At 38.4% G+C, this 16,205-nt stretch overlaps 1 protein-coding gene across 13 annotated transcripts in view; it reads right to left on the minus strand.

Moving 5' to 3' along the window:
- Window positions 1–16,205, minus strand: part of OSBPL1A (oxysterol binding protein like 1A) — a 324,266-nt gene that overhangs the window by 39,662 nt on the left and 268,399 nt on the right. For 12 of the 13 annotated variants that reach the window (XM_072604414.1, XM_072604417.1, XM_072604412.1 and 9 more), the window contains one exon: window positions 7,397–7,472. The exons of the other annotated variant lie outside the window; for it this stretch is intronic. In XM_072604414.1, coding sequence (XP_072460515.1) covers window positions 7,397–7,472 — 76 coding nt within the window. The remainder of the gene's footprint in view (window positions 1–7,396; window positions 7,473–16,205) is intronic. 13 annotated transcript variants of the gene reach the window in all.

Below are 16,205 nucleotides of genomic sequence, written 5' to 3' on the forward strand. Positions count from 1 at the left end.
TTACAGATATTTTAGAGACATTCTCTTCTTTGGGGTTTGTGTCCTGAGATGACCTGTCACCATAACAACTCTTTATGGGGAGATTCTTTTTGGGTTGTTTAATGTTCCAGCCCACTTCCTGACTTCAGACTTGATATCAGGGCTCGGCTCTGCCATCCTTTTGGAGGGAACATCTAGGTTGGTCCTCCTGCTACTGTTTTAGTCTACTGAATGTTGTGTAATTTTAAGTTCCCAGGGACAGGCTGGGAACCTGCACGTTTTCAAAGCTTTTCAGGGTGAAGTCTGATTGCTGTTTCCTGTGCCTCCCCCTCCCCCAAATTCTCTAAGTTCTGATCTGGGTTCGGGCATGAGTAAGAGTGGACTACTACTGGACTACTAGTACTACTACTACTTCTATTGGACTCGGTCTCTAAATGCCAGCTGAAAAACTGTTAGTTCAGAGTGGAGGGATTTATAGGCTCCCCTGTGTTCTGGGGTTTCTGTCTTGGTTGTTCTTCAGGCTGAACTAAATGCTGGAAATGTAACTGTGTTCTGCGGGTCTATGCCATACCACTGCTGCCTGCTTCCTCCTTTGAAGGCACACCACCCAAAGTCTACCTACCATTGACTAAGAATATCACTCCTTTGAAATCCTTCTCAATCCTCTCTGCATCTCAGACCCTTCCCCAGTATCCTCAGACCATCCAGCCTGTCTCCCTACGATAAAATGGGCTGGACAAATGACCCATGGTAACCTTTTCTGAATTTCCCCATCAAAATTCTGTCCAGATTTGCTTACCAGAGCTTAGTGGAGGGGAGCTTGTATACCTACGTAATACAATTTCTTTTTGTTGTTCTTCTTAAAAGGAAGAAAATAAAGTCAGAAGCAGCATATTTTCACACAGATTTGGCATGGAAGCGGGTATATTTGTTGTTTCTTAATTAATTTGGTTTTACATTGTTAAATGCTATAGGTTTTATGTAAGATTGCAATATTTATTTTCTACTTCAGTTTATTTTATTTATGGTTATTCAGTTTGTAATGAAGTTTTTTTAAAATCCTGATTAAGAATCCTATAAACCGGGAGGAGCCAAGATGGCGGAGTAGAAAGACACACATATGCTAGCTCTGAACCCACAGCCCACAAAATATCTGTAAAGAACTCCCAACAAATTCTGGAGCAGCAGAAGCCACAGAACAATGGAGCGGATGAGATTTCTGTTCCAGAGAGACCTGAAAACCTGATGCAAAAGGTCCCTAGTGCACCAGACCCAGAGCAGAGGCCAGCCCTGCCTTGGCTGTGAGGCACCAAGAGGGGCAGATCCCAGCAGGCTTCAGGGACAGAATCTTCAGCAGCCACACAGGTCCCTCCACCCACAGGTGACAAGGGTCAGTGAGAGGGTCTCTTTGGCTGGTTGAGAGGGGAGTGGGGTGTCCACATAACTCAGGCCCCCTCAGGAGGAAGCAGCCGGGGGTGCAACAGGGGCTCCCAAAGCAGGCAGGAGCTAGGATCCATTGTTGAAGGTCTCTGCATAAATCCCCTAAGGGAACTGAGCCCTGTGTGGTGACCCTGCCCCCACCTGAGCAGCTGAACTTAATCTCACACTGAATAGCAGCCCTGCCCCCACCCAAAGCCCTGAGACTGGGAAGTAGAATTTGAATCTCAGACCCCAAGCACTGGGCTGGCCAGATCTGGAGGAGAAGTGGGGGTGGAGAGGACACTCAGAAGTCAAGTCACTGGCTGGGAAAATGCCCAGAAAAGGGAAAAAACCCAAGACTATAGAAGGCTACTTTCTTGGTGAACAGATAATTCCTCCCTTCCTTTCTGATGATGAAGAACAATGCTTACCATCAGGGAAAGACACAGAAGTCAAGGCTTCTGTATCCCAGCCCACTCAATGGGCTCAGGCCATGGAAGAGCTCAAAAAGGATTTTGAAAATCAAGTAAGAGAGGTGGAGGAAAAACTGGGAAGAGAAATGAGAGAGATGAAAGAAAAGCATGAGAAGCGGGTCAATACCTTGCTAAAGGAGACCCAAAAACATGCTGAAGAAAATAACAACTTGAAAAACAGGCTAACTCAACTGGCAAAAGAGGTTCAAAAAGCCAATGAGGAGAAGGCTTTAAAAAGCAGAATTAGCCAAATGGAAAAGGAGGTTCAAAAGCTCACTGAAGAAAATAGTTCTTTCAAAATTAGAATGGAACAGATAGAGGCTAATGACTTTATGAGAAACCAAAAAATCACAAAACAAAACCAAAAGAATGAAAAAATGGAAGAGAATGTGAAATATCTCATTGGAAAAACAACTGACCTGGAAAAGAGATCCAGGAGAGATAATTTAAAAATTATGGGACTACCTGAAAGCCATGATCAAAAAAAGAGCCTAGACATCATCTTTCATGAAATTATCAAGGAAAACTGCCCTGAGATTCCAGAACCAGAGGGCAAAATAAGTATTTAAGGAATCCACTGTTCACCGCCTGAAAGAGATCCAAAAAGAGAAACTCCTAGAAACATTGTGGCCAAATTCCAGAGTTCCCAAGTCAAGGAGAAAATACTGCAAGCAGCTAGAAAGAAACAATTCAAGTATTGTGGAAATACAATCAGGATAACACAAGATCTAGCAGCTTCTACATTAAGGGATTGAAGGGTGTGGAATAGGATATTCCAGAAGTCAAAGGAACTAGGACTAAAACCAAGAATCACCTACCCAGCAAAACTGAGTATAATACTTCAGGGGAAAAATTGGTCTTTCAATGAAACAGAGGACTTTCAAGCATTCTTGATGAAAAGACCAGAGCTGAAAAGAAAATTTGACTTCCAAACACAAGAATGAAGAGAAGCATGAAAAGGTAAACAGCAAAGAGAAGTCATAAGGGACTTTGCTAAAGTTGAACTGTTTACATTCCTACATGGAAAGACAATATTTTTAACTCTTGAAACTTTTCAGTATCTGGATACTGGATGGGATTACACACACACACACATAGAGACAGTGCACAGAGTGAACTGAAGAGGATGGGATCATATCTTAAGAAAAATGAAATCAAGCAGTGAGAGAGAAATATATTGGGAGGAGAAAGGGAGAAATGGAATGGGGCAAATTATCTCTCGTAAAAGAGGCAAGCAAAAGACTTTTTAGTGGAGGGAAAAAGAGGGGAGGTGAGAGAAAAACATGAAGTTTACTCTCATCACATTCCATTAAAGGAAGGAATAAAATACACACTCATTTTTGTATGAAAACCTATCTTACAATACAGGAAAGTGGGGGAGAAGGGGATAAGCAGGGTGGGGGGGGGAGGATGGAAGGAAGGGCAATGGGAGGAGGGAGCAATTTGAAGTCAACACTCTTGGGGAGGGACAGGATCAAAAGAGAGAATAGAAGCAATGGGGGGCAGGATAGGATGGAGGAAAATATAGTTAGTCTTACACAACACGACTATCATGGAAATAATTTGCAAAACTACACAGATATGGCCTATATTGAATTGCTTGCCTTCCGAAGGGAATAGGTGGGGAGGGAGGGATGAAGAGAAGCTGGAACTCAAAGTTTTAGGAACAACTGTTGAGTACTGTTCTTGCTACTAGGAAACAAGAAATACAGGTAAAGGGGTATAGAAAGTTATCTGGCCCTACAGGACAAAAGAGTAGATGAGGACAAGGGAAGGGAGGGATGATAGAAGAGAGGGAGGATTGGTGATAGGGGCAATCAGAATGCTCGGTGTTTTGGGGTGGGGGGAGGGGACAAATGGGGAGAAAATTTGGAATCCAGAATTTTGTGAAAATGAATGTTAAAAGTTAAATAAATTAATTAAAAAAAAAAAGAATCCTATAAACCTGCATTACACATTACAAATAACAAACTATTCTAGATTTATGGCCAAGTCTCAGTTATATACTTTTGCCAAGTGTAAGATGCTAGAATTTTGACTCACTGTGTACTTCTTAAAGTTAACAGCATCTTTTCTGGGAAAATTACAAATTTGAAACTCAAATCTAAAATCCTCTCTTGGTTTAAGATATAGGTAGCTACACTGAACTCTGGGCAAGTCATGTGACCTTCTTGGGTCAGTTTCCTCATGTAAAATGAGAGAGTTGGACTAGACCATTGAGGTTCCCACCAGCTATATATCTATGATTTTGTTACCAAATTAAGAAATGGCTTTATGAAGCCTAGAAGGCAAGGCTAAGGGGTAGACTATATGCAGGAAAAAGAAAGGAGATGAGTTATGAAGGCTGCTAATTTTTGTAATGAGTTTATAAAAGAGGCTAGGGAGGAAAAATATTTGGAAATCCTGCACTTTAAAGGGGTCTTAAAAACTGAAGCTTTAAAATTTCATAAGAACACATATAACCCTATAATTTTTGGATGACTTTTCCTTCCTTCCTTTCTTTGCTGTAAACCCAACCTCTAGACAGAGCTACTCTTCCAGTTTCTGCCTTTTTGGAGGGAAGAAAGGTTGTAGAAAGGCTGGGAAGTAAAAATAATCTTGTAAGAAAAAAAAAAGTATGCTACACTTTACTCCCAATTACAAAACTCATATTTTTCTTTCAAAACACATGTTATTTAAGCAACTGTGTTTGATCCTCAAACATGCAGGTAGTAATTACCTGGCCCTTCCTCATTTCAGTGATCTGGTGTCTGTTCTGACTGTAAGACTCAGGAACACTGTGAGAGAGGGGGCCAACAGCACAGAATTGGCATTTCTAGGGAAGCCTGACAGAGTTTCCAATCAAACCACATTAATAAATGTTTTCTGCAACCCTTGAGCGTCTGTAGTTTGTTCAACAAGGAACACACCCCAATCAGCACTTCCTCTGCAGGTCTGTTTTCACTTAGCAAATTCTGAGAATTAATGGCACCTTTCAAAGAACTAGAAGACAGTCAAATGCCAAATAACTTTCCATCTTTTCAGATACTAGCTCATCTAAGTTTAGACAGGACTTCTGCTATTTAGACACAGACCAAAGAAGCTTTTGGCCACCAACGTAAGGAAATAGATGCCAGCAGAATAAAGCTGACACTTAGTGGAGCAGAAAAAGAAAGAACCATTTGTGCAAAGGCCAGAAGAACTTGTAAATGAATACAAAGATTTTTTTGGGTGAAACTTAAAACATGGTTGGAATTTTAAACTAAGCCTTTGATCAGGTAGAAGAATTTAATGAAGTGTTATCCATTTTTATCAACTAGAATTTTCAATTGTCAGTAGATTAACATTTATGATAAACGTTTAATTTCTCTACAAATGATACATGAGCCTCTTTCAACATAAAGGAATTTTATTTTATTCAAATAAATGGGAAGGTTAGTAGATATTCCTTCTGGGCCCAGGTATAAAAGGATAAAAATAACAAAAATAGCCTAACTTTAAATTTAGAATCATATTTCTAAAGGTAATGTAGGGACCAATGAGGTAGACTCAAAATGCAAAATAAAATATACATTTTTTGGACACTGATAATACATGTTTGTTATAAGAGTTTGGGATTTCTTTCTCCCCTGCCCCCCAGAGGGGTTGGTGGAAGGCTCATTAAACATTTTTAATGCACAGTAGAGAAGAAATTCCAGAAGGACTCACAAACATGCAGAGGGGCTTTGATAGTTACATGTCAAATTAATCATACTCTTAAAGGGAAAAGCAAACTGTATGTAATTATGATTTAGAGTTTCATGTAAAATCTTTTTATTCTGAGCAATGTCCTATGCGTACTTCAGAAGTTGTATGACCATGTTAGACTCCTAACTTAAGATGAGAAAGATATTTTATACAAAATATGAACCATGTTTAAAAAAAAGTTTAGAATACTATGGGAGGGTAACTGCTATTATCTTATGTATTTTCTCAAAATTTTCTGTACACAGGCATGGAGGGAGGGTGAGGCTCAGTGGCTAATGATTTTGGGGAGCTAAATTTAATATTTTCAAATTAAAATTCAATTCAACAAGCATTTGATTAAGTACTTAGTTTTGAATTTTGTTTGCCAGGCACTGTGATAGACAAGAATAAAAATACAAAATTCAAACAGTTTCTTTCTTCAAGAAGATCATATTTTAACAGGGGGAGGGGATAAAACATGTATAAAGGTAAGTAAACACAAAGTCATTTGAGGGAGAAGAGTGCATTACCAATCAATGGAATCAAAGAATGCTTCACAGAGGAGGTGGATGTGACTTGAGCTGTTAGGAAGAAAAGGAAAGAGGATGACTGATGGAAGTGAATTCCAGGCATGAAGACACATGGAGAAATAGGAGCTGGAATGATAAGTTTAGTTCTATAGAGCTCAATGGGACAGGAATAGAGAGTTCCTGAAGGGATTGGAAAGATGGGTGGGGCAGGTTATAGAGGCCTTAAGTATGCTGAAGAATTTATAGTTCAATGCCTGTGAAAGCTCTCAGATTCATGTTACCCCATATAAAGATAGAGGGGACAAAGTAGAAAAATGTCAAAACGGTCAGGACCCAAAAGGGTCTCAAAATCAGAGAATAAAGTTGAGGGGTAGCCATCATCTTATAGTATAAAGGAAAATTTCAGTATTTCCCTTACACTGATATCTGAGCATAAAACTGCTTAATTAAAAACGTGAATCCCAGTCAGGAGCAGATTCTTTGAAAACTCTAATACTCATACATCAAAACAAAGCAAAACTAAGACACCTGATGGAGAGAAATGATTCGAATTGGTGCTGAAGGGAAAGGATGGGAAATATAAAAGTATTATAATATGGAAGATAGGACCTGTATGCTCAACCAAATCTGAATATATGTTAAAGGCAATAACATGTTTTGCGATAAGAAATGACAAAAGGGATAATTTCAGAGAAACCTAGGAAGACTTGTTTAAACGGATGCAGAGTGAAGTAAGCAGTACCAGGAAAACATGTTGTATAATAACAACATGCTAAAGAAAAGCAATGCAAAAGACTTCAGAACTCTTCTCAATGCAATGACCAGCCATGAATCCAGAGGACTGGTAATAAGCCTATTCCACTGTAGACAGACAGAACAGACTCATGGTTGAGAAAGAGGCATTTCTATTTTTGTACATGGTCAAAGTGGGACTTGTTTTGCTTGACTGTGAATATTAGTTACAAGGGATTTTCCTTTATTTGTTGTTTGTTTTCCAACGGGAGGGAAGGGTAAGGGATGTGTGTGCGTGTAAGACAGAAAGGAGAGAAAACAGATTTCTGTTAACTGAAAACAATTTAAATAACAAGATAAAGGCAATACAACCCAGAGTTCACAAACTGTTCTAGCACAGCATCAGTCAGAATTTCCTTTTCTGTAACCATCTCCTACATTTGAATTTCACCATGCTACTCCTCCATGTTTGTGTACACGTTTTAATAACTCAGAAAGTCATATAATTACACACAATTCTACTTCATGCTCTATTACATAATTCATCTGTTTATTTACCATTCCAATGCATTTTCTAAGGATGCTCCAGATACTGAAGTCATTTCTGGAAAACATTGGAGAGGGCAAGCTTGTTCTGGGAAAAGAAACAAAAACAGAGATTGCATTTCAATGCTAGCAACTTAAGGAAAGAAAGTCCACGGTTATTTATGGAAGTATTGTATTCAGCCAGATGCAGAGACAGGAAGAATGAGTAGCTGGAGCTTTGCCACAGGTCAAGCAAATGGGAGGCTGTTCCCTATATTTCGCTGTTATTTTGGGCACCTTTGGAGTTTCTAAGGAAAATAGTTACTTCATAATTCTATCTCTTTAAGACTCTTTTAACCTTAGCCCTAGGCCCATCTGTTTCACTCTTAAGTATATCTGAAATATAACCCTTGTTTTGGAGCCTGCTGCTGGTGTTTTGTAGATTAAATATTTTCTATGATCTTTTTGGAACTTCAAAACTAAACTCCTTTGGACAAGGTGAGAGATTCTGCCTTATACTAAAAGCAAGGTATTGAATCCCAATGTAACTCACCACAAACCAAAAAAGTTCTAAGATAGTTCATAGATATCTTGAGAAATGCCAGCAGGCATCTAATAACTTGTTTTTGGCATTCTGTGCTGATAAATATCTTGGTCAAAAGGTCACCAACAAGTCCTTTCATACAGGTGCAGAAAAACGTGAATTGAAAAAGGATATCAAAACTATAAAAGCAAATTGTTAGGGCAAAGTATTACACACATTACTAATTCCTTTTAGAGCACAAATGTCAAAAAACAGAACACTACAGTTTGTTGACTTTAAAGCAAACAAAGGTTTATACCATATAAGAATCTTTATAGTCATCTGACCAATAAAATTTTTTTCACACTTAACTTTTAAGTAGGAACATTCACTACATAAATTTTAATGATGAAATTCTTAACATTTTTCTATTAATAATTAATATACTCTCTAATGCGTCTTCATCCAAAAAAATCTGCTAGTTGATGATCACAGATGGTTTCTAAATGACACATTATAAAACTATCCAAGAATCAGTAATCTTCTGAGATATTAAAATGAGTCAGATAACAGGACTAAAAATCTATTGCATAGTACTCTTTATTTACATAATTATTGAGAAAGTACTAAATCACTTACATTTACTATCCAATCTTGGTGCTGTAAATAAAATTATTTTATCCATGAAAAAGTCAAATCAGAAAATAACTTTTATGACCACTAACAGATTCTGGGAAAACATCGGTTTTGCTGAATGCATATCAAAAGGTACTTTCAGGCCATCTCTTTTTCAAGCCTAAAATACATGTGCTTTGCATTTTCAAAAAAAACAGAAGACAGTCTGGGGGGAAAAAAGGAAGTGCAGAGTAATGAAAATTTATATTTGATGGACAGAAGTATCAATTTTTTCAAAGGATAAAGCTTTCAAAGTTACTGGACGGGAAACTTTGTAGTTTTAAAAATTGTTTAGTACTGCAACAAACAGCCAAGATTTAAAATCATTTTTAGATTTAGAAACCATTACAGAATTAATTAGTCTGCGGGTAATCTTGTCCAAGAACATTCTTGTCCAAGAACATTCTACTGTTTTTATTTTCATAGCAACATAAGCTTGTATTGTGTTTTACAAAGGAAGTTCAATGCCTAACTTATCTAGAGGTCAGATTTCCAATAACCTTAATTATCCAGGACACAGCCCCAAAACAGGAAGGGAAAAAAGCATCTGAGTAGCAAATGTTATCACAAAGCCCATGCACTTGATTTTATAGGACAGGTGAAGTCATCCTCAAGCTCTCACTAGGACAATTAATTTGAAATAATTAAAAGCACAAGGATACACACAGAGAACAACAGAAATGACAGCTGACAGCGGTGACAGACAGAAGAAATATAAAAGCATAGCCGTCTGGAGCCACTTGGTGTAGGGGCAAAGAGCCATACACACCTCAAGAGTTCCTAAGGACATCACTGTATTATGCAGCAGTGTAACTGATGTTCATAATGATGTCTGAGTCATTAAAAAAAGGTTAAAATCAAGGAAATGAATATATTTTAAAATTTTAATTAAAAATATATAATATTTTTACAGAAACTTCAAACATGTAAACCAGTTATCTGGAAGTTCACTTGTGAAAAAACTTCATATCCAACCAAACCAAACAATAGTAATATGAAACAGGAGAAATTAAAAAATAATTTGGATTTTCAGATTTTTTTATATATGCATATATACTTAAATCAATTATTCCCCACTTTGTTGGAATATACTTAAGAGGCCCAGGTTCTAAGTTCTTCTTTTTCTTTGTCTAGATAAGAAACATCCTAAAAGGACTTCTAGGAGTGAGATATCCTGGTTTAAATTAACCAAATGTATTAAGGATTGTACAATAGCATAAGAATTAAGTTGAATGTGAAAAAAATCAGTAAACTAGTTATTTTTTTTGACGGATTCTTCTCAGAAGTTAACATGTCGTCATGTGCCCTCCCACCCTTCCCTGCTCCACTATACAGATACAGGCTATGTCAAACTGAATCTACCTGTTTACAAACTTTTAATATCCGTCTTTGTACAATCTCCCCCACTTTGAAAATGGTTAACAATGTCAGTAAGTTTTTAGCCACCCAAAGGCAAAACAAAATTTTAAATCCTGTTAATTCAGTCAAGTGGATTTATGAATAATAGGCCATGTAGCATCAGGAAGACCCAGGTTTAAGTACTGCCTCTAACACACACTAGCTGTGGGATGTAAGGCTAATCACTTAAACTGGAGCAACCCTCTGACCAACAGGTAAGTTGTAATTCACTGAAGGGATCCTGATGGAGTTACCTCCAGCCCCAATGTTCTGAATTCCTTGTGGGCCCCACTGAACAGTAGGCCCAGTGCCCCTACCCCTACTCCACTTAATATCCTAACTTCATATATGCCTCACTGCTCATTAGAACAGCAGGTGTGTCCATGAACTCCTATTTCCCACAGAAACAGCAGGTGTGTCCATGCACTCAACCATAACCACATCCATCTAGTCTCAGACAGGACCACAATACTCAGCCAATCAGAAAGCAGCACCACCAGGATGCCCAAGCAGAATGTGGACCCCAAAGCAATAGAAGGGACTTTCCCGAAGTAGGTACCTTCAAAACTGAAAATGAACTTATGACATAGAGAGGCTTATTATAATATCATTATCATACACACATACCCCCCATTGGGTTTGTCTGTATGCATTGTGGGTAATCGCATGCCTAGTTCCACCCTGGCTGGGACCTCTCCCCTATTACCTAATCCCTGAACAAGCCTCTCCTGCCTTTTTAATATTCATAACTTCTGTTATTTAGTTGCTTCTTTACCCTATAAAAATCCTGCTTGCTTTCTCTGAAGTTGCTGGTTCCTCTTGGAACTTACCTCACCTTCATGAGAGGTGTCAATTCTCAATAAATGCCTATACCTGGATTAGAGGTGCTCTGACTGAATTCTTTGAGATGGTTCTACCACAACACATCATGAAACTGCAACATCACCACTGACAGAAGTTTTCACTCTAAAAGTATTCATAGATCCAGACCAATATTAAAACAAACAAAACAAACTTGCCTCCCTCAAAAAAAAATCCACTTAAATCCCAGTTAGTTTAGTTCATAAAATCAAAATGGCTGATTAGCATTAGAAACATCAGAGCAATGGCAGCTTTAACACTGTATGGAGACACCTAATTTCTTCAGGCATCTTTGGATTTTGAAAATGGCTTTAAAAACCATCGGGCTTAGAAACATTCGTACAATCACAGAAGCTCAAGACTTCAAGAGATCTGAGGTCATTTAATCCAATTTACTCATGAAGAGAAATTCTTTGTACATCAAGAAGTGGCCATCTAGCCTCCATTTGTAGAACCCAATCCCACCTAAGATATTAAGAACTTATGATACGCATGGTGCTACGTACTAGAGTTACACAGGCAAAACAAGTCATGTTCAAGGAGATTACATTCAGTTGTGGAAATGAGAGATGTAGAGAGAGATAAATACATACCAATAACCAGAGAAGGAGGTAACGAGTTAAACACTAAAGATTACATTCTGATTATTAGCAGGATCACCAAAGCAGGATCTCCATAAGAGGTGGTACAGGAATGGAGTCTTCCAGGAAGCTTGAGGCTGTAAGAGGAGGCATCAAAGGCAGCCTGTTCAAAGGCTCGGAGGCAAGAGACAGAGTGCAGAACTGAGGGAAGTGTAGAGTACAAGAAGCAAAGTCAAGTATAATAAGTCTGGAAAAGCTGGCTAGAGCCAGATTATGAAAAGTCAATCTAAGAAGTCTGCATTTTATCCTACAGGCATTCAAGGTTCTCAGGCAAGTGAGCGAAATGATCAAATTGTATCTACTACCTCAGCAAAAATAGAGCAGCCTGCAGACAAGGTGGCTATGGGGGGAGGGGAGGGGAATAATGAGTTCTACTGTGGACATGTGGGGTCTGAGAAACCCACAGTACATCTAGGGAAAAGGGCCAATAAATAATTGGTGATAGGAGCTGGAGCACAAAGCCATACGTGTAGAAATAAAAACTGAATGAAAGGGAGGTGGAAAATGTTACTGATAAAGGATACAGAAATCCAGAATAGTTTTGGGGGACATCAATGACTGTGAAATGGGTACCCCTCATAGGGTTTTTTGCCAAGGCCTGCCAATTTCACCTTTGCAACATCTCTTGATTATTACAATAGGTGCTGGTGGGTCTGCCTGCCTCAAATCTCTCCTCACTCTAATCCATTCTCCATTCAGTTGCCCAAGTGATTTTCCTAAAGAAAAAGTCCAACCATGTCACCTTCTCTCCCTTAATAAACTCTAGTGGCTTCCTGCTGCCTCCAGGAACAAATTCAAACCGCTCTATCTGGCATTCAAAACTCTTCATGACCTACCCCCCTCCTACCTTTCCAGTCTTCTCTGACATGTATTATTTCATGTAGTGCCACTTGACATGGATGTTCCATGTCAAGACACTTCATCTCCTGGCTCCGGGCATTTTCTCTGTCTCCTGAGCCTGGCATTCCCTTCCTCCTCTGCTCCAACTACTCACCTCCCTGGTTTCCTGTAAGTCCCAAATAAAAGCTCACCTTCCATAGGAAGATTTCCACAAACCCTCTTAATTCTAGTGCCTTCCTTCTGTTAATTATGTCATGATTATATTACTACACATAGCTTGCTTTGTCTATGTGTTTGCTTGCTGTCTCACCCCTTAGCCTGTAAGGTCCTTGAGGGCAGAGATTGACTTCTTCCTCTTTTTGCATCCCCAGTACTTGGCACAGTGTCTGGCATATAGTAGGTACTTAATAAATATTGATTGATTGGTCCAGCAAAGGAGACTAAGAATAGTCAGAAAGGTAGGATATTTGTGTCATGAAAACCCAGGGAGAAGAAATTATCCAGAAAGAGGGGATGTGTTCAACAGTGTCAAAAGTACTACAGAAGTATGAGGAAACTTTTCAGCAATACAATGGCCTAAGATAATTACGAGACTCATGATGGAAAATGCTATCCACATCCACAGAAAAGAACTATGGAGTCTGAATGCAGATCTAAGCATGTTCTTTTATCTCTTATTTTTCTTTCCCATGGTTTTTCTCTTCTGTTCTGATTCTTCTTTCACAATGTGAAATATGCTTAATGAGACTATGCATATATAGCCTTATATCAGATTACCTGCTTGTGCTGGGAAGGGAGAGGGAAAGGAGGGAGAGAAAAAATGGAAACTCAGAATCTTATAAAAGTGAATATTGAAAAATAAATAGATAAATAAATGAATAAATGTATACTTTAAAAAAGAAGTATGAGAAAAGATAATCATATTGTGCTGGTAAGAGATTGTTATGGCAACCTTATAGAGAGCTGCTTTAACTAAGTCATGATATCAGACACCAGATTGGACAGGGATGTGGAGGAGGAGATGAAATGGTGGTAACTAGAGTACAAGGCTTTGAATAGAAGGCTGGCTACAAGAGGGAAGAGAATTTTAGGAAAATATCTTGAAGAGACAGAAGTTAAGGTATTTTTTTTAAGGATGAGGGAGATGTGGATGTATTTGTAGGCAGTAGTTGGGGAAAGCTTAAAGAATGGAGGAAGGAGAAGGCTGAAGTAAGAAGCAGGAAAGTAGGGGATCAGGGTACAAATAGAGTGACTGGCCTTGTGATGCATAAGAGACTTCATCAGACACTAAAGCACAGAAAACTAGAATGGGGTATACTGTCAAGGGAATTTAACATATTGGATGGGGAGAAGGAACTTATGATGAATAACTTTTATTTTTCTAAAAAAAGTAATGAGGCAAATCTGCTAACACTGAGAATACAGCCTGGAGAAGAATGAGACACAGCTGACCCAGGTATCCTCCTTCAAGAGGTTCTGAAAAGAGCCGTTTAATTAGAGGGAAAAGCTGAAGGGGCAAAGGAAACTTCTAATGTGAAAATTCCAGGGCTATAGTGAGCTTCCAGGATGAAAGGGTTTCTGCTGCATAGGAGACAAAGTCTGGAGTTCAGTCTAGAAAGAAGTGAGAGTAGTTATTAGTTGATATATCTGGAAAGAGTGAACCTCTCAAATTGTAATAGCAAAGGGAGGGTCTAGAAGTAGCAGGGAGAAGAAGCAAGGAGCATATATGTACATCTTGCCATTTTCCTGGTCCAGTGTGCTCTCAGTGAAGGAGAATGAGAAGGTATATCCAGTGCTGGAGAGGGCAAGGGTACATTGGAATACACCATGAATAAGAAGAACAATGTATAAATCAGTTTGGAAAGATAGGCTGGAGTCAGACTAATCTTACTAGTCAAAGAAAACCATTGAGACTTCTTTTGTTTCTTTTAAATTAAATTATTTTATTTGTTTTCAGTGTTCAAAATCACTTCTTAGATTTTTTTCCCCTCTCCCTCCCTCTCCTTTCCCTCTCACTCCCCACTCTCTCCCTGAGACGGCACACAATTTTATATAGGTTCTACAAATACGTTCCTATTAAATACATTTTCACCTTTGTCATGTTGCATAGAAGAATTAAACGAATGAAATAAATCATAAAACAAAACAAAACACAATACAAAAGAAAATGGTCTGCTTCATTCTGTGATTGAATTCCATAATTCTTTCTCTGGATGTGGAAGGCATTTTGCCTCAAAAGTCCATTGGGAATTTTTTAAGTCTCGGCATTGCAATGAAGTACTAAGTCTACCAGAAAAATTCCTCGCACATTGTGGTGGTTGCTGTGTACAAAGTTCTCCTGGTTCTGCTCCTTTCACTCAGCATCAATTCATATAAGTCTTTCCAGACCTCTCTGAAGTCTTCCTGTTCATCATTTCTTACAGCACAATAGTATTTCATTACATTCATAAATTACAATTTATTCAGCCATTCCCCAACTGATGGGCATCCCCTTGATTTCCAGTTTTTGGCCACGACAAAGAGAACTGCTATAAATATTTTTGTACATGTGGTACCCTTTCCCATTTTTATGATCTCTTGGGGACACAGTTCTAGAAGCAATATTGCTAGGTCAAAGGGTATGCACATTTTTGTAGCCCTATGGGCATAGTTCCAAATTGCTCTCCAGAATGGTCGGATCAGCTCACAGCTCCACCAACAAAGAATTAGTGTTCCAACTCTCCCACATCTTCTCCAACATTTATCATCTTCCTGTTTTATCATGTTAGTTAATCTGATAGGTGTGATGAACCATTGAGACTTTTTTAAAAATTTTATTTTTCATTTTTAACACAGTTCATATCACATAAAACAATTCCAACTTTTGGTCAGGTGATACTTCTTTTTAAAGCATTTACAATATAGACCACAAAAGAATTTTTTTTTAAGCATTAACCAACTGAGACACAAATAATGTTTATGTATGCTAACTACACAAGCCCTTGACCTAATTGTCTCCACAGTAATACTAAGAATTAAAGGACCCTAACATGTTGTTGTTGGTCTAAAGTCCTAAGCCTAATAGCTTAATTTTAGACTTAACCTTGGATGTTCCCCTACAAACAATCTATAATTTAATAGATCTGGTATTAAGCTTACAAACCTTTTGACTATAGGAAATTGCCACTAAGAGTAGGGACATTGCAAGGAACCAATATCTCCCCAAGTTCATGTCAATTCCAGGTAGGCATAGATTGTCAACTTGCATTCATTCAGGCTTAAAGTCTGCCAAGCGTCAGTGGGGAAATTAAGTCAGGAGAATCCTACTTCAGCCCAGGCTGAACAGCCACTCTCCCACCCTTCCCATGAGATCACCTTTTACAGTTCATATCAGCATCTCACATCATGGATTGGAGGCCCAGACCGCCTTTCTTGCTATGCATATCTGGAGTTAGACTCAGAAGAATAGTCACTTAATAGTCCCATAGCATCTAAAAATAGCAAGTTCCAATAATCAGGTTTCAAATATGATTATAATTTCACTTTGGCTAAGGAACATCTTTTGAGGCAAGTCTTAAGTGGCTTACATGCCTTTCTATACATAATCTAGTTCTTGATTAAATAGCAAACACAAAATCAAATTTACCATTAAAACCTTAACTTTTCCATCAATGCCAAATTTTACCCGAGGTTACCTGCCTCTTGGAAATTTAGACTAAAATTCTTTTCCCCAAACTAAAGATGTCTTTGATTTATTCTCAGTAATTAATTCAGTCTATTGTTTTAATACTAATTGCTTTTACATCACTTTGTAACATACCCAATTTTTCTCCCCTTCCCCCACTTCCTAGTACCTTGCATTCTGATTACTCCTTCCCTCAATGTACCCTCCCTTCTATCACACCCCACCCTCTCCTATCCCCAT

This window comes from Notamacropus eugenii, chromosome 4 (assembly GCF_028372415.1).
Source record: "Notamacropus eugenii isolate mMacEug1 chromosome 4, mMacEug1.pri_v2, whole genome shotgun sequence".
Taxonomy (NCBI): Eukaryota; Metazoa; Chordata; class Mammalia; order Diprotodontia; family Macropodidae; genus Notamacropus; species Notamacropus eugenii.